General features: G+C 45.1%; 2 protein-coding genes across 7 annotated transcripts in view; both read left to right on the top strand.

The window, feature by feature from the left end:
• The window catches only part of Timeout (circadian regulator timeout), a 148,559-nt gene extending 138,610 nt beyond the window's left edge, over positions 1-9,949 (top strand). For 4 of the 6 annotated variants that reach the window (XM_076816920.1, XM_076816915.1, XM_076816916.1 and 1 more), the window contains 8 exons: positions 5,567-5,666; positions 6,525-6,659; positions 7,376-7,582; positions 8,256-8,540; positions 8,859-8,966; positions 9,066-9,218; positions 9,381-9,491; positions 9,582-9,949. In XM_076816920.1, the coding sequence (XP_076673035.1) occupies positions 5,567-5,666; positions 6,525-6,659; positions 7,376-7,582; positions 8,256-8,540; positions 8,859-8,966; positions 9,066-9,218; positions 9,381-9,491; positions 9,582-9,805 (1,323 nt within the window). In that variant the 3' untranslated portion in view covers positions 9,806-9,949. The remainder of the gene's footprint in view (positions 1-5,566; positions 5,667-6,524; positions 6,660-7,375; positions 7,583-8,255; positions 8,541-8,858; positions 8,967-9,065; positions 9,219-9,380; positions 9,492-9,581) is intronic. The other 2 variants (XM_076816918.1, XM_076816914.1) reach the window with 2 other exon arrangements.
• Positions 9,950-18,062: 8,113 nt separating this feature from the next.
• On the top strand, positions 18,063-25,612 carry LOC143371141 (uncharacterized). The gene is made up of 9 exons (XM_076816081.1): positions 18,063-19,257; positions 19,955-20,372; positions 22,167-22,336; positions 22,402-23,578; positions 23,669-23,790; positions 23,932-24,216; positions 24,298-24,835; positions 24,893-25,146; positions 25,207-25,612. The coding sequence occupies exons 1-9, from the start codon at positions 18,793-18,795 to the stop codon at positions 25,351-25,353; spliced, it is 3,576 nt and encodes a 1,191-aa protein (XP_076672196.1). The 5' UTR covers positions 18,063-18,792; the 3' UTR covers positions 25,354-25,612.
• Positions 25,613-25,649: the final 37 nt, after the last annotated feature.

The raw sequence follows: 25,649 nt of genomic DNA, 5'->3' as shown, positions 1-25,649 counted from the left end.
GAAGAAAGAAACGGATTTTCGGTTATGAACAATTGTTAATAACAATATTTTACATAAAAAATAAAGAAATCGGAGCTCGTCATGCTGAGGCCAATTATTTATAGAATATATATGCCAAGTTTCATAAAAATCGAGTAATTAGTTTTTGAGCTACGTTGCACGGCATGCGAAATTTTGCGTTTCGAGAAAAATGCGTTTAAAATTTGAGTAACAGAAAAATCGTAATTCATTTTGACTTACCGCAGTTTTTTGTTAATCTGCGATTCCAGGGCCATAAAATAGATCTTCCTCTTCTTCAAAAACTTGTAACTCAGCCGTTTTTTCTTCTTTTCGAGAAGCACAAGCCTCTTTGGCCCAAGGAAGGCTGCGGCGCTCCTGCTGTTGAATACGGCGTTTGTCCTCATTTTCGGCAAACCTTTTGCTCTGCTGTCCAATTACTATGCTAAGTTGTTGCATTGTTTGAAGGACAAACGAAAATCCTTCGTTAAACAGGCCGGCAGCCAAAAAAGCAGCTATTTCAACAATTTTAATACCGCAGTTGAGATGTTTAGGTGCTAAACGCCAAACGATAGCGTTAAAGCTCTCGTTAGCATTTTGCGTATGTCCACCTAAACATCTCTCTAACAAATCATCCCGTGACAAGTCTTCATAAATTGGGCGAATATGTTTTTGTACATCTTCGTGTAATGGAGGTGGATGATCAAATTCTTGCCCCGAGGCTTGTGCGACGCGCCACTTACACCACGAATCGGCGCCGGGGGGACAATCGTCGTGCTGCGGTTTTTTATTTGTCGAAGATAGGTGATGAAATGTTGCCATTATCGCCTTTCTCATCTCAATCACAGAATCACTGTTACGCCTAATAGCGAGACCGTAGTATTTTGTTAATTTTTTTATTAACACGTCTGTCAGTTTTCCTTTTCCTCCTAATTTTGCACTCTTTTTTACATTGCGCAACCGACTGCCCATCCTCTTTTCCACATGTCCAATGCACTCGTTCTTTTTAATTTTGAAATTATGACCATACGGTTCAATATCGAGTATAGCCTTGAACGTCTTAGCGTCACCGTCTCCTATATAATTACTGTAGCGTACTCCGTGTAATTCTTCAGAGCGAAGAAACATTTCAACTACAGCATCTACTTCCATCTTACCCGAAGACCCACTGTGATTTACTGCACAATGCCCATCTTCTTTGTGCTCTAAATATTCGGGATTCTTTTTATCGTTTTTATAAAACGTACATATTTGGCAGTAGCTACTTTTCACCAATAAATCGATGACTTTCCCCGTGTTATAACCGATGAGCGTCGTTACACCGTAGTGTGAAGAAAATCCTCGCTTTTTCCAAGAGCCGTCTCCAGATACTTTGAGTCTTGTCAAGGGTTGTTCCTTTTTTTCATTCAATTGTTTTTCTTGTTCAACAGCTTTGTGACACGTGTCATTATACATTTTTTGCGCTGCGGTATGTATATGCTGTATAATGCCGTCATAAGCACTTACACTCAATTCACAGCCTAAATCCATCATGCCGCAAAATATATTTATTCCTTTACGTGCCACGCCTAGTAAACGCATCACAAACACAATTCTGCGGTTAATTTCGAAACTATTATTTAGAAATGGTCCCGAATTGATTAAAACAGTTCCACACGCACATGTAACGGCGATTTTAAAACCTAATCCACGGCTGCCTGTTTCTCCATATGTTTGTTTTTGTTTACACGTTTTGCACACAGAAATATCTGATATTGCACTAAAAACACTTATGAATTCTATAATTCGGTAACAATGTGTAAAATTAATAATTACATCTGCCGACGTAGCTTTTATTTTCTTAGCAGAAGAGCTCGTTCCTTCGCCTCCGCTCGTCTTTTCACTTTCTATCTCAGCACTCTTAAATTCGAATTTTTTAGGAGCTTTTCGCCGTCTGGGACGATTCGGACGATAATTTGGATTATTATCTTGCAGCTTTCGACTCATTTTCAATTTATTCGTATATATTCGTATAAGGCTCTGTAAACGACCGATTTCACTCAAGAGACGCTGCTGAACTGACAATGAGCGAGGACCCCTCGCCGAAGGGGCATCTTTTTCAAAACCGTTATACACACAAATGTACACGTATAGACGCCGAAAAAGGCAGTGCTATGGTGGGTCTAACAACTGGTGTACATTAGTATAGGTTTTAACACAGTTAGAAGGGACAGAAAGGCCGAGCGCCCGACGAAGGCCGACTACCTGAGCCGCTCCGCCCAATACAACCGTTCACTTTATTTTGAAAATAACGTACAAGAACATCTCTGATCACTTTCTAACTTTTCTACCGTATTCCTGAGGAAATTTCCTATCGATTTAAACAAAAAAAAAAAAATGTTCAAAAATTTCATTTTACACAAGGTTCCCCCCTTAAGGGGTCAGTCCACTGTGATGGTTTGAAAAATTGAGCTATTTTTAAAGATTTTTTTTCTCCGTAGATAGGTACTACATATAATGCAATAAATCTTTTTGGTATTTAAATATTAAGCTACTCTTATATTATACAAAAAAATTTCAAACGAATTTTTTTAATTTGTTTTAAAACTCTAAACGCGATTATCTCAAAACAACATTTTTCTCAACTGGTGCAATGCAATTTTCTACACGTTATTCAGCACAGTAGCTATGGCCGGGACCACGAAAACTTTTTTTCATTAACCATTTCATACTTTTGACAAGGAAAATGATTGATAAATTCACCGTATTTTGGTACTTAAACTTCAAACCTCCGTCATTTTGTTAATTTTTTATCAGTAAAAATATTCCTGGTTCCAACGATAACCACACTCGATCGTAATGATTACAACGTCGTTCTCCCGGAATCACCTGCACCAGCACTACATCGCTTTGTCAAAGCGCTCACACCAGTGCGATGTATATTTAAAAAAAAACTGTTAAAAATTTAAAATAGATTTTTTTATACTGTCAATAAGTAGATAAAACATTATTTACATTGTGCATATTCCCTTTACTAAAAATTAAATCCTAATAAATCACAATTTTCCACGACTTCACAGTGGACCCCTTAATTAATTACTGTCCAATGCAATGCGCAACAGTAGTAGATCCTGGGGCTGAATTTGTGTATTAACCGGTGCTCCGTAGATCTCGCCAACGCGGAATGTTCCCCGACTCGTGGCTACGGCGCTCACCGTCGGTAGCACAGGCAATTTAACCCGATCCTCCCCGTGGCATCCTTCTGTTTGTCGAAAACCCATCGGACAACATCGGTGCAGGGCACGTTATAACGATAATCTTGAGACATTACCTGCTTTAAGGCGGCGGAGGAGCGTGGAAGCACGTGCGCCAAAGAGAAATAGAGGGAAAGTAAGAGCGATGGATGGAAGGGGGTGGGCGTGGGTGGGTAAGGCGACGATATATCTGACTACCGTTAAAACGGTATTACCCCACTTCGAAATTGACGATTAATCATAGGTGTGCACCCGCTGCTCCGCCAGGAAAGGGAGCTGATTGCCCCCATACCACTGATTCCAGCGGGGGAGTCGAGCTCCGCTGGTTCAGGGTGTTATTGATTCCTTGACGGATTCTTACCCCGTTACCCTTTGGGAATTTGACGAACGAATGTTCTTCGAGCGTCACGTATATTCTAATGGAGGGTGGAGACGACGAGGACTAGCGATTATCCTAATTACTAATCTCCAGGGAGCAATGAAACTTCGCGTTGAACGCCAGTTAGCTACATCTGAGCATCGTTTACTTTAGTATATTTGATTTCCTTTCAAATGCAGCAAATGCGTTTCAGATTTCTTGAAATATCTAAAGATGAGCCTGAGACGCACGATGGAAGTGATATGTAAAGACCGAAGTGTTTAATTCGAAAGAGTGCGAAAGCAATTATTTATTTCTATTTTCATTGATTTTAAATCAACCGATAATATTTATTTGCTCGCCAGCAAATCACACGGTTATTAGCTGCAAAGAGACCGCTGCTTCACCCCGCCAGAGAAAGCTGATTGGATTGCTCCGGGTATTATTGATTCCCTGACAAATTCCTTCCAGAAAAGTCTCCCCAAAGTTTACCTCGCGCTAAATTGATTGCCGTAAATGTACTTCATTTAGATTGATTATTTTTCTTTGGTGAAAACACAGTATATATTTAACGGCATGTACCCTTATATATATATTGAAACATTTTGAAGCATTTCCCTCTTATACATTGCTTGACAATAATAAAGGAAATTTCGTAAATATTTTAAAATCGCCGTATTGTTACACGAATACTATTAAAGATAGTACTGGAGTTCGTGTCTAACAAGGGAAGATTTCGAACCCGAGAATTAAAAAAATTCTGAAACTTTGTGAATATATATGGGATTTCCTCCTGATTACAACGCAATTTTTGTTTGCTGCCCAAATTCACTCTAAGCGGGTAGAATTAACCCCTAAAAATTCGGCTATTTTCCGATTTTATTTTGTAACTCGCAATCTGTAAGAGATAGGAAAAAAGTTTGCAGATAAAAGTTACATTTTTTAATTAGATCTATCATTTGGTGAAAAAATTATTTTACAGTTCACGAGTTATAACAGAAAATTGAAAAATAACCGGATTTTCAGCGGTCAATTACACCCCCTTAGAGTGAATTTTAGCAACAAACAAAAATTGCGTTGTAACGAGGAGGAAATTCCCTACATATTCACAAAGTTTCAGAATTCTTCGAATTTCCGGGTTCAGGATGTTCCCTTGAATGTTAGAAAGCTACAAACTGTTCATGAATTATTTATTGCTTTCATCACATTTATCTACCATTTGCAGCGCGATTACACAAATCACCCCCCTTTTCTTCTATTTGACTTTCAAAGTCAATCTGCTCTGTCCGTCTCTCAGCAAAGTCCATTGAACCACAAAGGGTTAAGCACAGTGCCACAGTAGACCAAACACGTCAGCCGGCGCAAATGAGCATCAAGAAACAGAGGGTGGCAGGGAGAAAGGGGATGGAATGTATTATTGATTCGCCAGGGAAATCCATGAAAGTGGGGGGCTTACAATTAGTCGTGGAAGCGTTTCATTTAAATAATTTCATGCGTGGCTACCCTTCGCCCCTCAAAACTGAATGAGGCCAGACTACGCCCGGGTGTTCATTTGACATTCATTTAGTTGGTGAAGTCGCGCGACTGCCATTTAGGACAACCAAGAGGAATCCTTGGCGAGGGAGCGAGGCGTAATCATTGGAAAACGAGCGTCGTATTTTTTCCCCTTTATCCCCTTTCAAGAGAGCAGGGGCTTGGGGATCAGGAATTAGGCGACAGACATCTTCTCCAAGCTCTAATTTGGAGGATAAATTGCTAGCAGGCGATCTTCCAAACAACGCGCGAGTGTACAGGGTATTTTAAAGCGGTGGATGTAAGCTTTTGATTCGTGTCTCATACATGGCCAATACATGGTACATGAGTATGAAAATTCTATTAATTTTTTATAATCCTGATGCTGCTCTAATGGAGAATCTTTCAGAAGAACAAAGGCAAAGCACCGCCTATTTTGCAATTAACGGAATTAAAATTATTCCAGGCTGTCCGAGCCGAAGTACAAAAGAGGCTTCCAAAAGAATGGGGGGACGAGGAAGTAGCCGAACTCACGGAGCTTTGGGAGCAACTGAAAGACGACGACGGTAATTTTCCAGCAACTTTCGCCGAACGGGGGACTCATAGGCGATGAACAACTCAGGGAAACGATATAATTTAGCGGAAAATGCGCGTCATGGCCGGCTGGGCTGGCCGTGCCTCGGAGCGGTCCAAGAATTTTACGAATGTTCGCCGGAGAATTCGTTAGCACCCGCGACGATTCTCGAGATTTAATTAAGCGCCGAGCATCGGTAACGGCTGGTTGCTACCTACAGCAATAATTCCGACTCCGCCCGGACGGACGAAGAATAATATCCTCCCTGACGGAAGGATTTCCAGAAGTCTTGTAAAACTTGCTTCATTTTCGTACGGTGACCCCTTGTCTTCCATGACTTTAATGCTCGAAATTGCTCTTGCCCCAAACTGTGCTCCACAGAAGTTCCAGTTGTGCTCCCTGTCTTCTAGGAGTATCGGAATATCCTCCCTGTATTTTCAACGCGGCTCCGCGAATATCTGAAACGTTCCGCGTGAACTTAACATCTCCAAATCCGTCGCCACGCTCGGTAAAACAATTTTATGCCCGATGGACCTGGTGACAGTTGCATCGCTCTCGGGACAGCCTGAAACTAATCAATCAAACCGAGCCCTGTCCCTTAAGGTTCGATTTAAGTCTCCCGACTAGAAGCTTGGAAGATTAAGAATCCAGATTCCAGCTTCGAGGCACTACAATCTTAAGCCCTTATCGCGGCCAAACAAGACCCAGCTATCAGAAAATTGACTTCCCTTCTGCCGATTCAATTTCCTACCCCCGTTTGGCCGTTGCGCCAGTGCTATCGAATTGAATCAACGTTCCATCCCGTTAACCGTCGAATTAATGCCGATATGGTTTACGTTGTGTACAACAGATCCCGTGGACCTGATCTTCAATGGGCTCACAATAAAGCGGCCGAAGCCAAAGATCAAGGAGAAGCTTTTGGAATTAGGATTGGCCGCGGATCGGAAGGAGCTGCGCAAGAAGCGATCCAGAAAAAGCAACCACGGTGAGCCGTTTACTCTCCCGTTCTCCCCGTCCGCGTACCATGGCCGTTCTGTTCGACTCCTCCTGCCCATGCCCCTTTCCTGCAGCCTTTTCTGCAGCGGCTCGAGCATCGCTGAAGCACCCCTTGTTCCGGCCAATCCTATCCCATCCCATTCGCATCTGTCTTTCTTACTAGCCTCAGATTCTGGCGACTATTCCCATTCGATCAGTCTCCCGCTAATACGATTGCCGGCGACTGCATAGAGCGAACCTGCCCCCGCTCCTTTAGAGGGAGAGAGATGGAAATAAGGGAAGTGGTGCACGCGGAAAAAGAGGAGAACGGAGCAGAGATCAATTTGTACGGTATCTTCTCGTAGGACCCTCTTCTGATTCTTTATGATCCGAGGAAAAAACCTTTCGTCGATATTGTCAGGGGTGAACAGGTTATATAGACTTTGTTTCCTCTCTCTCTCTTTGGCCCGCGTGGGCGTAATATTGCCGCGTTAATTGGATGTCGTCCGAGATCGTGGGTTATTGTTTCTACGATTCACGTTTGCCGGGCGTGTTCAGCGTGCCTGAATGGAAATTCACGAATCGCTAGAAGAAGATTCACCAACTTCCTCCCTCGGTGTGCGGCCACGCTCGATGCGTTCCCCTCGTATAACGCGCGATATCGCGGGAGAGTCAATATCGAAAAGCGTTTACACCCATTTCCACGTGCTTTGCAAAAAAAAAAAGGGAAATCGTCGTGGGAAACGCAGTCTGCCAGTAATTCAGACGAGGATGAAGGCAGCGACGAAGTAGCTGGAGAATCCTCGAGGCGTAACAGCACCGCTCCCAGTAAACCAACGAACAAGAGGGCGAAGAAAAGTACGAAGAAACAGCCGGCGATGGTCTACACGGATGCACAATTATCTGGACTGTTGAAGGATGTCATCGAAAAAAGTGAGTTACACCGCGCCTCCCTCCATTCTTTCCCCAGCGTCGCGGGGGTGTTTCTCAGTGATTTATGGGAATAAAATCCTCCCCAGCTACTTCGAATATTGTGCACTCTTTTTTCATGCCTCCCGGGGACAAATGTGTTTTCGAGGGGCTTCTCGTAGGAGCAGGGACTGCATCGATCGTTTGTAAAAGCCGGGTTACAGTGGAGAAAGTAATGATTTGTCAAAGAGACTTCTCGCGTGCGGTACAAATGTGACCCAAGTTGGTTGGGGAGTGACCGGGTTGATCCCAGCGGATTTTGGACGGGACATCCTTAAAAAACGATCTTGCCGCCGTTTCGTGTCGTGCCAATGTGCTTTTCACCTATCAGAATACCGTTTCGTGCAAGCGGAGTCGGTATATTTTCTTAAAATATACAGCAATCTCGGTTCGTTCGTGTCGCAGAAGATTTATTCTATCTGTTCCCGGGGCTGACGAGATATTTTCCTTCTCCGGTTAGGAGTTACATGGAAGCCTAACTCTTAACTATCGTGTTATGATTACATCTTACTGACTGCTCTGAATACCGAAGACCTTCCCCACTAGCTTCGTTATTCTTTGGGATTAATAAGTGGGCATTAGGTGAGAAAACTTTCATAGAGGGGAGCAATAATTATATCCTTTGTACGTAAATCAGATATGAATGTGGCTCTGGAATGGATCACGGAATCCCTGCAGGATGTCCTGGACGATCGGGACGAGGAAAGCTCCGAAGGTATCCCGCTAGTCCCGCTGACAGATTATTCGTCGGCGGCGATGGATTCGCCGAGCTTTCAAAAGCTCCTTCGAGCCTTGGGATTCACGCCTCCGTTTGATGAACAGGAATCTTACTGGCGTATACCAGCTAATATGCTTACCTCGACCATTCAGAAGCGCCACGATCTTATCGAAGCAGCACTGGCCGGGAATTTCATTGTCGAAGGTATTATTTCTACATTTTTCTTTACCTATGTACCCCGCAGTAAATGAGCTTCCTCGATTTACATAATGGGCACTGAGTCGATCGATTCGTTCGTGCTCTTTAAACGGGGAGTGAAGGGCAATTATTTCTTCCAATTTATGGCTACGAGAATTGCGAAATTCTTAATGCTAAATAATAAGCCAGCTGTTCGAAGAAGAATTAAATAGCAGTAGAAGCTGCCACGTACTTCTTTTTATTAATTTCACTGCCCGCTGATTAGATACTTCGCCCAGACGCACTGAGACACTTCAAAATGTACACCTGTATTTTTGATTTTAGAACCAGCAAGTATCGCGCAAAAAGTGGACTCCGATAGCGATAAGAACGACGAGAGTGATGATGATGTAGACGTTCTTGAGACTATTAAAAAATTCTTTGCACCTAAGGGTGGGTAGTTCCTGCATGCTAATGTTTAGCTATTTTGTCTGAACTTTACTAAGCATTACTTAACAAGCGTATTGAGGTCGAAAATTGTACAATTTTCAGCAGAGCCACCGCCGTCAATTCATCAAGATTCTAAACCTAGTACGAGCGCTAATTCTAAAGCAAAGCCGTCAATAAGTTCCTCAATTTCGCTGAAGTCAACACAGCGTATTGAAATCGAAATAAAGCCGCAAGCAACATCGTCGCAAGAAGTCGGTGTGTATTAGTACGTTTCAGAGAGGCAACTACGTGCCCTCTGTGTCGCGTCAGCTTAAACTCTGAACCACAGAAAGTTACCAACAAATGCAGGCAGAAATCAATCTGTATGAATACTTTCATTCAGAAAGAGAGAAAGTTGATTAACTCTGTTCTTATTAGTTTCAGAGAACTCAAATAAGGAAAAGACAAAGTCCGGTGGTCGTGCAAGGCTACTTGCCGATTCATCGGACTCTGAATTAGAAGTAGAAAGCAACGTGGAAGATGCTGGAGGTAAATTAAACAACTGACAGTCTAATTAAGAAAAGCTGTAGCTAAAATCGTATCAACTCCTTCTTGTTGATAAATGGATATTTCTGTTAGACGAGGGAAAAAGAAATCGATCGAACAGCTCGGACAAGGAGGGCGGGACAGTGAAGAAGCGCCGTCTGCTGGATAGCGACGAAGAAGAACAGCTATTAACGTCTCAGGATACCGAGCCGAAACACGTTAGGACGATAATTAGCGACGACGAGGAGGAACCAACGCAAAAACAACGTAATCAACAGAGATCGTCCCGTGTAATGATTAGCGACGATGAAGATTAATACTGGGGAAAGATCTTAGTGTCAATTTCTACGTCCGAAACACACTCGTGCCTTTACTTTTTAAGAACATCGTATTATCCGCGTTATATAATCCATTATATTATTCTGTGTGTTACATTATACTTATGAAAGTAAAGAAAGAACATTCAATAAACAAGAGCATACACCCAGAAGGGCGACAAATTGAAATTCACGCGCATTAGTACCTAGAACTCCTCCAAGCATTGACAAAGTGTAGGCACAGACGAGGTGTAGGATAGACCTATCAAGCAATGCATTTTTTTGTCCCCGGTTTGGGGAGTTCCAGGACCTCCTTACTATTTTAGTAACGCTACGCGTGGTAGGAATTAGAATTCAACACGTGTAAAACTAGGTCATTCGAAACCCGCAAGTTAAAGATCGTTTTATAAACGTAATCCGTGCAACGACCGAGAAAGAACGATCGCAACAAAACAGGAACACATACGACTTTTAACCTTCCTGTCCTATTCTGGTTTATTTAACGCAAAAGAAATTTATTCAACGTTCAAATTTATATAAACAACAACATTATTTGTGGAAGACATGCTTTCACGATGTAACGCGGAATACCTCGCCAAGGAATTATAACTTGGTATATTTCAATAAGCTCCTGAAGCTAAGAGAGCACTTTAGAATGGTCCAAAACCCATTAGTTCCAGTGTCTCGCTGAAATATTCCAACTTACACTTATCCTTCTATCTTCGTATCTATCTGTACTCGTGTTCTGGGGTCCGGTGGGAACAATCGAACAACATTTCAAGTTACATAATTTATTCTTACATCGAAGTTCCACCGACCTCCGTTCGAGACCCGTAGAGATGGAATCAAAGTTCCATCGATATCTGTAAATTTCAGTGTTGGTGGTAAACTAATACTCGGGGCAAATAGAATCCATTAGAATGATTAAACAGCGCATTAGAAAGTGGCGGGAATGTCAGTAAGAGCGTGAATTTTTAATACTTTTCGGCGTACGATACGTGAAAGGGTTCTACTACACGCAAAGTAATGCCACTTTTGAGCACCATAGTGTCTTGATCCCCGAAATGGATCTTCGGAGAGAAATCGGCGTGAGTCGTTGACAAACCGAGCCAAAGCCTGCCCTCTATATGTCAAACTCTGAATCTAAAAAAGTCACACGTGTACAAACACGCACACACCTGCCATTCGCAACGCATTTCAGACTAGTTGCCGAGTTGGACGCTGTTCATGAGCAGAGGCCGTTAAGGGGGTAGACACGTCACGTGACCTGGCCGATTCAGCAGGTCGGTATTACAGCATTTTTTTCTGTACAGAAATGGTAATACCGATAGATCGACGATTACCCGGTGAACGCAAGAGGGAGGTGTTTGCTATTTCTGTATTCTATTCTGAATAAGGAAATAAATTTTCAGCTGTTCCGTTATACTTATAAAAATTTAAACGGAAAGTCGGCTGGTACTGTAAACGTAGTAAATTCATTTACATTTTAATTACTTGAAATGTGCTTATGCTACAATATTCTACGTTAGCAGTAAGGAATTCTAAGTGAAAAGGGAAAATAGATGAGGGAATGTCCCCAGAAAATGAAATTTGTTAGGTTAGACATTTTTTTACTAGCAAAGCACCGAAACAGAACATGAAATACACTTATTACACGTCCTCTGCAGAAAGCAGTTATCAATAAAAATTATATATACAAAATTGTATTGAATGTTGAATTGGGCTAGTGAAAATGCGCAGACTGGATGCGCGTGATAATTATGTGGTCGGCTCCTCGAAGTGACAGAAAATATAACCTAAAAATATGCTATATGACAACAAATGTTTAGTGGCTATTTCAGCTTCAAAGGCATCGCCTTAAAGTTGCAAATAAGAGGCGCAGGCCTTTCAAGAGGCGTTCGAAAATTCTGCGTCCCTTCGTTAAACAGTTACTGTCTCGAAACATCTGCGCCACTTCTCGCTCTTTGATTTGCTCTCCGGAGAAGTTACTTTGTGCCATCTCTTTCGACATCATGTTCTCCTGTTACAAAGCCCAATTTTGTGCATTCTGAAAATTTTTGCCAGATTTTGGCCCAGGTATCAGGAGAACATGAAGCGAAAAGAGGTATTCTGAATTTCAGCTTCGAAGGCATCCTCGATTCTCTCTCCGAAGACGTTACTTAGTGCCACCTCTTTCGACATCATGTTCTCCTGTTACAAAGCCCAATTTTGTGCATTCTGAAAATTTTTGCCAGATTTTGGCCCAGGTATCAGGAGAACATGAAGCGAGAAGAGGTATTCTGAATTTCAGCTTCGAAGGCATCCTCGATTCTCTCTCCGAAGACGTTACTTAGTGCCACCTCTTTCGACATCATGTTCTCCTGTTACAAAGCCCAATTTTGTGCATTCTGAAAATTTTTGCCAGATTTTGGCCCAGGTATCAGGAGAACATGAAGCGAAAAGAGGTATTCTGAATTTCAGCTTCGAAGGCATCCTCGATTCTCTCTCCGAAGACGTTACTTAGTGCCACCTCTTTTGACATCATGTTCTCCTGTTACAAAGCCCAATTTTGTGCATTCTGAAAATTTTTGCCAGATTTTGGCCCAGGTATCAGGAAAACATGAAGCGAGAAGAGGTATTCTGAATTTCAGCTTCGAAGGCATCCTCGATTCTCTCTCCGAAGACGTTACTTAGTGCCACCTCTTTCGACATCATGTTCTCCTGTTACAAAGCCCAATTTTGTGCATTCTGAAAATTTTTGCCAGATTTTGGCCCAGGTATCAGGAGAACATGAAGCGAAAAGAGGTATTCTGAATTTCAGCTTCGAAGGCATCCTCGATTCTCTCTCCGAAGACGTTACTTAGTGCCACCTCTTTCGACATCATGTTCTCCTGTTACAAAGCCCAATTTTGTGCATTCTGAAAATTTTCGCCAGATTTTGGCCCAGGTATCAGGAGAACATGAAGCGAAAAGAGGTATTCTGAATTTCAGCTTCGAAGGCATCTTCGATTCTCTCTGCGAAGACTTTACTTAGTGCCACCTCTTTCGACATCATGTTCTCCTATTACAAAGCCCAATTTTGTGCATTCTGAAAAATTTCGCCAGATTTTGGCCCAGGTATCAGGAGAACATGAAGCGAAAAGAGGTATTCTGAATTTCAGCTTCGAAGGCATCCTCGATTCTCTCTCCGAAGACGTTACTTAGTGCCACCTCTTTCGACATCATGTTCTCCTGTTACAAAGCCCAATTTTGTGCATTCTGAAAATTTTTGCCAGATTTTGGCCCAGGTATCAGGAGAACATGAAGCGAAAAGAGGTATTCTGAATTTCAGCTTCGAAGGCATCGCCTTAAAGTAGCAAACAAGAGCTACGCCTTTCATGGGCCTTTAAACAGTTCTCGGTTAATGTGATGCTTTTGAAAGACTCGAAGCTTGTAATTTCTATGGTATTCTTAAGGAAATACCATAGATATTTGAAATTTGGATAGGAATATGTAAAAGGTATTTCTGAATAATAATACAGTTTGTTTCAAGTTTCTTTCAATATATTTGCATAAAAGGCCTTTACAGTGTTACAATAAAGTATAAGGTATATAAAGTCACTATTTTCTTGTGATTACTATCAAGGTTTCCATCATTCCGTCGAAATATTCCGAAGTTAAAACCTGTAAGAAGAAAAATATTTTTAGTAACATGACTTGTCTATTATTGAAAATGGGAGAAACGTTACAACATTTTGTCACGTATGAAAATATATTAGTAAAGGGAATAATTTTATTGTGCAACATGTTGATTGAAATTAGTCGTTTTAGATTTTATATGTTTCCGGTAAGATTTAATATTAATTCCTACCACTCGTAGCACTGTAATCTTATTTTAGAATAAGTCGGTAACGTTGGGTGCGACACGAGCAGCGGCCAAATCAGCAACTACGTACTCTGAAATCTGTTGAAATGCTGTGCGTGGGTGCGTGCTTGTATATGTGTGACATATTTAGAGTTTAGAGTGTGCCGATGCGATGTAACTAATCTGACATACTGTAACTAGAGCGATTATTAATCGTGTATATTTCTGTTTTACAGGTAAGGAATTTTTACATAAAAGACGTTAAACCGGCTGCATTTTCGACTGTGTTCATTGAGATGAAATTTGCACAAGCTACTGCTTCAGCCGAATTACCCAGTTACACTTGTAACATTTCATTGTATTGCATTTCACTTATTTGAATAAATTGCAGCTAAGTGGAAAAGAGTTTTTTTATTTAACAAGCACTACTTACTCCTTCCTATTCCAAATCACATATAAAAGACATGCTAAAAAGAACACCTAAAAAGATCCTTCCACGCAGAGTGGTTTTAAAAATGTTCGCATTAAAGCACTACTTTAAATATGCGATTCACTACTCTCAAACTCTATCGACTTTCGTTCACGGCTTCTACTTCTCTTCAGACACTTTACACATCATGTTATCTCTTCAGAGACTTTACACATCATGTTATCCTGTTACGAAGCCTGATTTTAGAGATATCTGAAAATTTTCGCCAGATTTTGGCCAATATATCAGGAGAACATGAAGTGGAAAGAGATATACTAAATTTCAGCTTCAAAGGCATCGCCTTAAAGTTGCAAATAAGAGGCGCAGGCCTTTCAAGAGGAGTTCGAAAATTCTGCACCACTTCTCGCTCTTTGATTTGCTCTCCGGAGACGTTACTTTGTGCCATCTCTTTCCACTTCATGTTCTCCTGATACCTGGGCCAAAATCTGGCAAAAATTTTCAGAATGCACAAAATTGGGCTTTGTAACAGGAGAACATGATGTCGAAAGAGGTGGCACTAAGTAACGTCTTCGGAGAGAGAATCGAGGATGCCTTCGAAGCTGAAATTCAGAATAGCTCTTTTCGCTTCATGTTCTCCTGATACCTGGGCCAAAATCTGGCAAAAATTTTCAGAATGCACAAAATTGGGCTTTGTAACAGGAGAACATGATGTCAAAAGAGGTGGCACTAAGTAACGTCTTTGGAGAGAGAATCGAGGATGCCTTCGAAGCTGAAATTCAGAATACCTCTTTTCGCTTCATGTTCTCCTGATACCTGGGCCAAAATCTGGCAAAAATTTTCAGAGTGCACAAAATTGGGCTTTGTAATAGGAGAACATGATGTCGAAAGAGGTGGCACTAAGTAAAGTCTTCGCAGAGAGAATCGAGGATGCCTTCGAAGCTGAAATTCAGAATACCTCTTTTCGCTTCATGTTCTCCTGATACCTGGGCCAAAATCTGGCAAAAATTTTCAGAATGCACAAAATTGGGCTTTGTAATAGGAGAACATGATGTCGAAAGAGGTGGCACTAAGTAAAGTCTTCGCAGAGAGAATCGAAGATGCCTTCGAAGCTGAAATTCAGAATACCTCTTATCGCTTCATGTTCTCCTGATACCTGGGCCAAAATCTGGCAAAAATTTTCAGAATGCACAAAATTGGGCTTTGTAATAGGAGAACATGATGTCGAAAGAGGTGGCACTAAGTAAAGTCTTCGCAGAGAGAATCGAAGATGCCTTCGAAGCTGAAATTCAGAATACCTCTTTTCGCTTCATGTTCTCCTGATACCTGGGCCAAAATCTGGCAAAAATTTTCAGAATGCACAAAATTGGGCTTTGTAATAGGAGAACATGATGTCGAAAGAGGTGGCACTAAGTAAAGTCTTCGCAGAGAGAATCGAAGATGCCTTCGAAGCTGAAATTCAGAATACCTCTTTTCGCTTCATGTTCTCCTGATACCTGGGCCAAAATCTGGCGAAAATTTTCAGAATGCATAAAATTGGGCTTTGTAACAGGAGAACATGATGTCGAAAGAGGTGGCACTAAGTAACGTCTTCGGAGAGAGAATTGAGGATGCCTTCGAAGCTGAAATTCAGAATACCTCTTTTCGCTTCATGTTCTCCTGATACCTGGGCCAAAATCTGGCAAAAATTTTCAGAATGCATAAAATTGGGCTTTGTAACAGGAGAACATGATGTCGAAAGAGGTGGCACTAAGTAACGTCTTCGGAGAGAGAATTGAGGATGCCTTCGAAGCTGAAATTCAGAATACCTCTTTTCGCTTCATGTTCTCCTGATACCTGGGCCAAAATCTGGCAAAAATTTTCAGAATGCACAAAATTGGGCTTTGTAACAGGAGAACATGATGTCGAAAGAGGTGGCAAAAATAGGAAATCCGGTTTTTGCCGAATTTCTCCTATACTAGGGGATGAAAAATTGTGAAAAAAATCAGAGGCATTTCTGTTATCGGGGCACATATTAGAGAATTGTTTCAGATTTTTAAATTGAAAAACCAAGCTGTGAAAAATAAAAAAAGCCAAAAAATGCGGAAAAATGCCGATTGTGTATCGAAGCAGGCTTGGCACTATAATTATATTTTTACTGTAAGTACGTATGATTGTTAGTATTGTCCTGAATTTTTTTCAGATTTTTAAATTGAAAAACCAAGCTGTGAAAAATAAGAAACGCCAAAAAATTCGGAAAAATGCCGATTGTGTATCGAAGCAGGCTTGGCACTATAATTATATTTTTACTGTAAGTACGTATGATTGTTACTATTGTCCTGAATTTTTTTCAGATTTTTAAATTGAAAAACCAAGCTCTTAGCGCCTCTTATTTGCAACTTTAAGGCGAGGCCTTTGAAGCTGAAATTCAGAATACCTCTTTTCGCTTCATGTTCTCCTGATACCTGGGCCAAAATCTGGCAAAAATTTTCAGAATGCACAAAATTGGGCTTTGTAACAGGAGAACATGATGTCGAAAGAGGTGGCACTAAGTAATGTCTTCGGAGAGAGAATCGAGGATGCCTTAGAAGCTGAAATAGCCATTAAACATTTGTTGTCATATAGCATATATTTAGGTTATTTTTGCTGTCACTTCGAGGAGCCGACCACATAATAATCACGCGCATCCAGTCTGCGCAGTTTCACTAGCTCAATTCAACATTCAATACAATTTTGTATATAAATGTTTGTTGATAACTGCTTTCTGCAGAGGACGTGTAATAAGTGTATTTCATGTTCTGTTTCGGTGCTTTGCTAGTAAAAAAATGTCTAACCTAACAAATTTCATTTTCTGGGGACATTCCTCATCTATTTTCCCTTTTCACTTAGAATTCCTTACTGCTAACGTAGAATATTGTAGCATAAGCACATTTCAAGTAATTAAAATGTAAATGAATTTTCTACGTTTACAGTACCAGCCGACTTTCCGTTTAAATTTTTATAAGTATAACGGAACAGTTGAAAATTTCTTTCCTTATTCAGAATAGAATACAGAAATAGCAAACAGCTCCCTCTTGCGTTCACCGGGTAATCGTCGATCTATCGGTATTACCATTTCTGTGCAGAAAAAAAATGCTGTAATATCGATCGGCCAGGTCACGTGACGTGTCTACCCCCTTAAATTCAGTTCTGAAATTATGGGTCGGTAACACAGTTTGAGTGGTTCGACAAAGGCAGGAGGTAAAACAGCCCGCTGCTTTACACGCTGGCGCCAAACACCTGTATCACCTCGAATTGTCCTCTTCTTACGCGTGCAGAGGTGTTTATCCCCACAGTCCACGAATGAAAAAATCTGGCGCGCAATGTAATTTCAAATAGGCTGACGCGTTTACATAAATCCACGCGAATACCTTCGAAAGTATCGGAGACACGCGCGTATCTCCTTTACGTGTCTCGAAGCCCTCGATCCTGCTTGGACCTTCGCATTCTCCGCTGCTAAAAAAAGAAAAATGAAACAAAGGCCCTCGAGGATGACGTATAGGCCAAGCCCATCGATAATACTTCAAGTCACCTCGCGTCTCGCGCCTCTTATCACGATCAGACGAGCTTGCGCTGTTCGTACGTTCCACCAAAACGGTGTTCAGTCCCCATGTATACGCTGTACCAGGCTGTCGTTGTTCGCTAGACTTAAGAAACCTAACAGACCTTCGAAGGAAACTTAAGTAGTCGCCGTGCGTTTTCGTACTTGCTCGATGGAACATCGTTGCATTCGCGGCGAGTGTCTCCGTAAAAGGGACGTCACGAAAGGCGTCGGACTTTCACGCGGCAAGGGACGTTCTCCTGGGGTGCTGCGACTTGTCTGTTATCGCGAAGCTCTCCCTAAAAGAGTTGCTGCCCGTGGTAACCACTTGCTGGTCGATCATTCAGTGGGGAATATCGAGGCGGGTTGATTTGCCACTAAAGGTGTCTGTGAAAACTATTCGAAATTAACCGAGGACCCGAAGGAAACCGTACCAAAGTGTTGTCCATTATTCCTGAGCGATTGGGATCTACAGATCTTTCGGGTTGTTATGCTATTAACTATTACCGAAGAACATCCCAGGTGTCTCTGAACCTGAAAGATCCTAAAGATTCATACTTACTATATAATCCAAGTTCAATGAAGCCCCTCGATCCTCCGATCTATTGAATCTACTGAAAGACAGCGTGTTTCCTCTTAATACGTAAACACGCGCGTAGTTCCCAGCGCCTGTTTACAGCCGCGTGATCGACGCTCCATATAGATCGACCTTGATCTGCTGCGACCATTAAGAAACAAAGCCAGAGATAACCGCGATTAATTAATAATTATTAAACGCGCAGCTATCTGGGCCGAAGCTGGAAAACCTCCTCTCCACGCACCCACCCGCTCGCGTATTCACAGCAAGTACCACCTCGCAACAACAACAACAACATTCCTACGTCCAATCGATTTTAAATGCTCGCCAAGTGACTCCAAGATAGAATAACACCAATCTCAGACCCATCCAACGTAACTTCGCACTCCCTGCAGCCTACTCTCGCTCGATACATATTACCTGCCCCATCGCCCTCGTGGTTGGCGTCGTTCCCAAATGAATGGGCTCGCCCCTCGGCTCTGTCCCCCAGTTCCGCGTCCCCACCGTGCGGAGCGGTGCCCGTGCCGCGTGGACGGTTGTCCAGGCTCCAGGACGGCGACGACTGGCCGCGTAGGAGGCCGCGTATCGACCGACGGGGTACATGGAGGCGAGGAAGGAGGGCGAGGGCGGCTGCGCGTCGAGGGAGCAGCAAAGCAGGCCAACGCTGCGCGACATCGCCCGCCTCTGTATCAACACCTTCAGAGCCTTCTATGCCGGTGAGGTCGGTGCTGGGGCCGCGGCCGCACCAGGAACCCCGAGCAGATCCACCGCCTGTCGACGGGCCGAGCCGAAGGAGGCGCAGCGGGGCCCGATCATGGGCAACCTGCAGAGCGACGGACGAAAGAGGACCAAGAAGGACAGGGCCAGCACGCCTGGTTCGGTCGGAGACGGTGGTCTCGACGACGCGGATACCGGGGACGATGCTGAGACCGGCGAAGCCGACGACACCGAGACACCTGCCAGGAGCACTCCGGATGCTGCCAAGCCGGAGGGGAGGGTCGAGTTCGAGAAGGTGCGGGTGCCCAAGAGACAGGCGCCTAAACCACCCGGATCCGCCGTGAGAAAGGTCAGGGTAGAGGCCGGGCAACCTCCTCGTGTCTTCTTTTGTGCTTTCCTCGGGGATGAGGCTGTGGTTGAGTTTTAATGGAGGGTGAATCGAAATTCACCCAAGTGGGGAGGGGAACGCGGGGCTCTACAAGTTATCCTCCATTCACGAAATATTCTACCGCTAGGTTACATCTTATCGATGCACGATATTAAGAAATTCATTCGAATCAATGTTATATAGGTACACGAGGGCTCGGTTCGTTAATGGTTTCTGGAAACCATGTACTCCGCTGTCGCCTGCTCCGAGGAAAACTAGTCTACGATCTATACCATTACATAAAAATGTTCGTGTCATTAATGTATCTCTGTTTAAAAGCGCAAAACTCCAAAACTACTGCATCGATTTCGACGAACCTTATACCGGAGGAATCTTTCTTTTAATGGGCCTGCTATAGGCTATAGAATAATTGAAAAATCCACGTGCAGAGGGCGCTACGCTTATTTTTAAAATTAAATGTTAAATTAAACGAGAACAGAAAGTCTAATTTATATCTTAGCGAAGCACGGGTACTCTGCCAGTCCTGAATAATAATAATAGTAATATTAAACTAATGCCCGAGCGTCACATGTTTTCCAAATGCCGAGCGATATCGGTGACCGTAGAGATCACGGCAATCGGCAAAATTGAGTTTACGTTTTCTTGGCATTTGAAACAGATCGCGCAGCCGGAGGCTGACGCCCCCGAGAGGTCTTCCGCGCAGCGGGAGAGGCCCGAAGGTGAGGATGGATCTCAACGATCGACGGACACGGTGGAATCGGCAGAGACGGGGGCGGAACCGGAGGCCTCGGACACGCTGGTGCCAGCGGTCTCCGGTCAGCGGCAAGGGCTAGCGTTCCTGGTCACGGACTCCTGGCGACTGGCGAACAAGAGCCTCGTGGTCACGGAGATGTCGTTGCCGCCCAGCCAGGAGTCGTCCAGCGACAGCGTCTTCACCGATCCCGAGGAAGTTACAGGTGCCGCGGAACCTGGGAAGAAAGACGCGCCCGCTATCGCCTCGTCGACGTCCACGGAGGAGAAGGCGTTCGTAGACGCGAAGAATCACGGGGTCGCGTCCCCCTTGTCCCCTATTCTGGGTGAGTGTCCATTCACAGCGTGCTTCTACAGGCTTGGGTTGATCGAGCGGGAAATTGACGAGCGAAAGCCTGCATAACCGAGGTAGACACTCGTGTGAAGCTTGATAAAGGTGGAGGGGATAGGATGCGACTGTTTTCAAAGCATACAGGACGTTCCAAAGTTACTAGCCCGTTTCTACTATGCGTTAAAAGCCCGGCGACTATCCCCACCATTTCTTGGAATCCTTTGTTTCCTCTCGCGAATCTACATACAACTCCTCCGTACAATTTCCTCCCGATTACAACGCAATTTTTATTTGCCGCCCAAATTCACTCGAAGGGGGTGAAATTAACTCCTTTTGGTAAAAAAATTATCTTACAGTTCACGAGTTGTAACACAAAATCAGAACACAACCAGATTTTCAGGGGTCGATCCTTCACTCCTTAGAGTGAATTTGGGCAGAAAATAAAAATTGCGTTTTAATCAGCAGGAAATTCTCTACATATTCACAAAGTTTCAGAATTTTTTGAATTTCCGGGTTCGAGATGTTCCCTTGTTAGTTATGTGCACGGTGTTTCGATTGGAGGGAATTGAAAGGGTACACAGGGCGGATTTTGATAAAGGGCTAGGCAGGCTGCACCCTAGGGCGACAAAGAAATTGGAAAAGGTTGAAACCAGTGGCGCGCTCGGAATTTATTTTTGGGGGGTGTCGAGTCGAACGGATAAGAATATTTTTGAAAAAATTTATACAAGGAATAAAATCCAGTTTTCTTCTCCTTTTCCAAAACCCCTCCTTTGGAGGGTCCAGAGCCCCTTGGCCTCCCTCTGGTTGCTCCTCTGGTTAAAACACAGAGACTTGAGACAACTTTCAACTTTCTTTTCACGTAGCAAATTATCAATAACTCATATATGAGTCGTCATGTTAAATTAATTTGAACATTATCTCAACTCTTTTAGATTAAAATATTTTACGAGATTTCTCGAAGAGGGCCGCAGATGTTTCTCAATACAAATAAACACCCCGTACAATAATCACCCCTTCGAGGGATAAACTTTGAAGCGTCCTGTACTGTAAAAAACGTTCGGAGACTTCAAGGGAACCGTAGCTGTTTGCGAAGATGCTCGCGAATAGCCGACAACGATAGTACGCTCCAGATTAGCGCCAGTAATTGATAAGAGGAAGCGATAAGGGTTATCGGAGGGGGGCGTGATTTCGCCACGTGTCGCACTCGTGCTTCCGCAGTCGGGCGCGTTCCGCTGCAAGCTATGGAGCGCTTCCTTTCTCGCGTGCAAAGTTCCTCGAGTCTCGCTAAAAGATTACGGTCCGAGCCTCGGGAAAATAGACTCACGCTCCGCGCAGATCGCCATCGGCCCTTTTCACCGTCGCCTCGCGTTACCAGCGAACTAGATGGCTCGGCGATTCGCGATTATCTCGCCTCCGTCAGAGGTTAACGCGTCCATGTATGCTAATCGCGCTAGGTTCGCCGCATTGCGGAGGACAGAAACGCGGCCGTCGACGAGACCGCTTGGACTCTTCGAGTCTCTGCTAGCGCGCTGATCTCCTCTAAACTCCAAACTGTTCCGTGGCTCGAGGGCCGACCAAGGGCGAAGGAGAGTGGGCACCAATGCTGGACGAAGTCCCGAATTGCATCGAAGATGAAAACGGAGTTGCATCCTCTTGCTTGCCCTCTGTCCTTACAGATAGCACAGGTTCGCCGGTTCTTTCGATCCCAGAGGGAGTCGTGGCAGGGAGAAAGCGAGAGAAAACGAGTAGAGGAGGGTGCTATTGAAAGAAGACACGTTTGATCTTGCAGAGCGACGACTCGTCAACTCCCTGATCTCGGCCCTGCCTGAGCAACTCAAGTGGCGGCTGACGAAGGCGGAAACTGAGCAATTCGCGACCAGACTCATCTCCAGACTCATCTCCGATGGCCTGCTCAATTCGATCACCCTAGACAGTGTCGCTCAGAGCAAGGATGTCGGGGTAAGAGGCACGGGAAGAATCTGGATCGCGGTTCGAGAGCTGCGATTGATGCGAGTACTTTTCAGGAAGGACAGCCAGAGTGCAAGGCCTCGGTGTCAGTGTCTGCTAGCTTGAATTCGGAGGGAGGCTCCTGCAAGGATCGTCGGGATTCGGAGAAGGAGACGTTGAGGCGCGAGGTCGAGCGACTTCGCGAGTTGACGAAGAATGCGGGGAAGACGACCCAAGGGAAATCCACGCAGACGTCCCCTACGACTGTCGTCCCCGAGGAAAGCAAAGGGGACACCTCGGAGAGGAGAAAGTCTTCGGAGGAGGCGAGTGTTTGGGATGGTACGCTCAAGGAACAGCAGCCCACGACGGAGAGTCCTTCGACACTGGTTGCAAGTGGCTCCAAGGATGCGAAAGGTGCGGGGAATGAGGCGTCAATGAGTGCTTCGCGGTTATCTGCGCCAGCTTCTTCTCCACTGCCACCCTCAGCTTCATCCCCGCCTGCATACTTCAACGTCTCCTGCCCACCACCACCTCCGCCGCCTCCTCCTCCACCTTCTCCTTTTCTAGATCATCGCTCTCTTAACGATTCTAGTTCAGCTTCTTTACCTCAAGCTCCCTCGTTTTTCATACCACCTCCACCGCCGCTACCACCCTCCACGTGTCCATTGCAGTCGCTCCCCTCGCCCAGGAGTATAAGTTCCTTTTCTGCAGTACCACCACCTCCGCCTCCTCCGCTACCTGCACCACAGTTCCTGCAACCTCTGACTGGAGAAATACCTGGAGCACCACCCGCTCCGCCTCCGCCTCCACCTCCTCCACCTCCGTCTCCAGCACCGTCGATCGGAATAGCGAAAGGAATTCCACCTCCTCCACCTCCCCCGCAATCTCCTCTGTCAGGGCCCATGATCGGCTCTCTGATACATCGTCCGTCTATCCCACCTCCACCACCTCCCCCAGCACCGTCGATAGGCGCGGTTCCTGGCGTACCCGCGCCTCCGCCTCCTCCACCGCCACCACCCACGCCTTTCGGCGGAATTCCACCTCCACCACCTCCTCCACCTCCCATGGGAAACATACTCGGAGGACCACCACCGCCGATGGCTGCGATGCACGGAGGCCCTCCACCGCCTCCTCCTCCTCCGCCTATGGGTGTCCCTGGAGGTCCTCCGCCACCTCCACCTCCGCCGGGAGTGCAAGGACCCTGCCCCCTGCCCGCGCCACCATCTGGAGGTTGGAACCCAGCCAGCAGAGCGTGTGAGTAATAGAACAGAAAGCGTCGTGTGACGCATGTGTAATGGAGATTTTCGATTGACTAGATCTTCAGATGAGATCTTCATCGTTTAGGCATGAGGAAAGAGCCCCAGTGCCCAGAGGTGCCCATGAAGCCGCTCTACTGGACGAGGATACTGGTCCCCGCGGTGCCGACCGAGCGTGGTTCCGTCGAAACGTCCGACTCTCCCGTTCAGGTGATAAAATTCTGGGGTGAAACTAATAGAATGGGAGTGAAACTAATAGAATGGGAGTGAAAGAACACTGCGCCAGCTTGTTATTCACGGAGATGACCGGGACCAAGAGGGGTCTTTCACGCGATTCTCGATTTTTCACAGGTTCCACTGTGGCTGGAGCTGGAGGAAGAGAAAAACGTGGACATGAAAGAGTTCGCCGGCCTTTTCTCGCGGCAGGTGACCGAGAGAAAGCCGGTAAAAAAGGTGGACGAGACTTCGAGGCCTTCTAAAGTGCAGCCGGCGAAGATCCTCGACTCGAAGCGATCGAAAACGGTGGGGATCCTCGAGAAGAGCTTGCACGTGGATTTCTGCGAGGTGGAGAACGCGGTGTACAACTTGGACACGAGCGTGGTCAGCTTGGAAGCTTTGCAGCAGATATACGAAATTGTGAGGTCCACGTCATGTCCACGTTTTTCGACGAGGTTTGCTCCCTCGATACGCGGTCTTCAACGATCCAATTTTCCCCAGAGGCCGACTGCGAAGGAGCTAGAGGAGATACGAGCTTTCGAGGAAGCCAACCCAGACGTGCCCCTGGACCGACCGGAAGTCTTCCTGAAGAAGCTGGCCAGCATAAACCACTTCACGGAGAGGATAGCCTGTCTCATGTTCCAGACAGAGTCCAGCGACGCGATCTCCTCGGTCTCCTCTAAATTAACGAACCTGCGAACCACCTGCGACTTCCTCCGAAGCTCCAGCTCCCTGAAGAAGGTGATCGCGCTGATCTTAACCCTAGGTAACTACATGAACGGCGGGAACAGGACGAGAGGACAGGCCGACGGTTTCGACCTTGAAATCCTCGGGAAGCTGAGGGACGTGAAATCTAACGTGCCGGGGATCACACTGCTTCACTACGTCGTGAGAGCTAGACTGGCTCAAGAGAAGGATCACAACTTCGAGGAGCCACTGCCGTTACCGGTCCCCGAACCGGCGGACGTCGAGGCTGCCTCGACGATCAACTTCGAGAACATCTCCAGCGAGCTTGAGAGGCTAGGGAAGGAGCTGCAAGGTGACTTGTTACATTTACTGGTTTAGACGTCTCACCTTATACCCCTGTTCTGCGCAGCTTGCACGGAGAAGTGCGACAAAGTGGTGCGAGCAGACCCAGAGGCGTCGGGTCCATTCAAGGAGAAAATGGACGCGTTCTTCCGCGAAGCCACCGCGGAACTGGCGAACGAACAGGAGGCACTAGTCGAGGCGAGGAACAAGTTCAAAGCTGTGATGCAGTTCTATCAATACACTCCTAAGGGGGCCACCCTAGACACGGCTGATCCCAATGCGTTCTTCGTCCTCTGGCTGGGTTTCTGTCAGGAGTTGAAGGTACAGAGGGTGTTTCTAAAATCACGGGCGTAGCGTTCACAGTGTCTATTCTATTTGTAGGATATTTGGAAGAAGGAGCAGCAGAGGATACGCAAGGAACGAGTGGAAGAGATGAGGAAGAAATACGAGAGCAAGACTAAGGTGGAGAAGCTGAAGCTGAACGCGACGGGGCTGAAGGCGCGGCTCCAGAAGCTCTCGCGCAAGTAGTGGATTTTTGTTAACGTTTCTTCAACCATCGAGATGCTAGGCTTCGAGCGAGGATACAGTCTGGCTTGCCGCGGTACGGGCAGCTGTTGGATCGATCGACCGATCCGTCCTTCTTACGGCACTAATTTCGATATAGAATAACGATTCTATCGCGTAGACACTGCGTACTATGTTGATTGGTGAATCTGTATAATTTGTATATACGATGTTTTCGCGGTCGAGAGAATTCGATGATTAATAATAAACGATACTTTTTACACACCTGTCTCTTCTTACCTCCCTCGCCCCGCGGAGAC

Source organism: Andrena cerasifolii, chromosome 7 (genome assembly GCF_050908995.1).
Source record: "Andrena cerasifolii isolate SP2316 chromosome 7, iyAndCera1_principal, whole genome shotgun sequence".
NCBI lineage: Eukaryota > Metazoa > Arthropoda > Insecta > Hymenoptera > Andrenidae > Andrena > Andrena cerasifolii.
The sequence above is the reverse complement of the archived record's forward strand: the minus strand, read 5'-3'. Positions and strand labels throughout refer to the sequence as shown.

What these genes read in the sequence shown, in the direction of transcription:
- LOC143371141 (XM_076816081.1), top strand. Translation starts at nt 18,793, where the DNA reads ATGGAGGCGAGGAAGGAGGGCGAGGGCGGCTGCGCGTCGAGGGAGCAG. An exon ending in CCCCTTGTCCCCTATTCTGG is followed by an intron (nt 20,373 to 22,166) that starts GTGAGTGTCCAT and finishes TTGATCTTGCAG; the next exon opens with AGCGACGACTCGTCAACTCC. An exon ending in GTTTCTGTCAGGAGTTGAAG is followed by an intron (nt 25,147 to 25,206) that starts GTACAGAGGGTG and finishes TTCTATTTGTAG; the next exon opens with GATATTTGGAAGAAGGAGCA.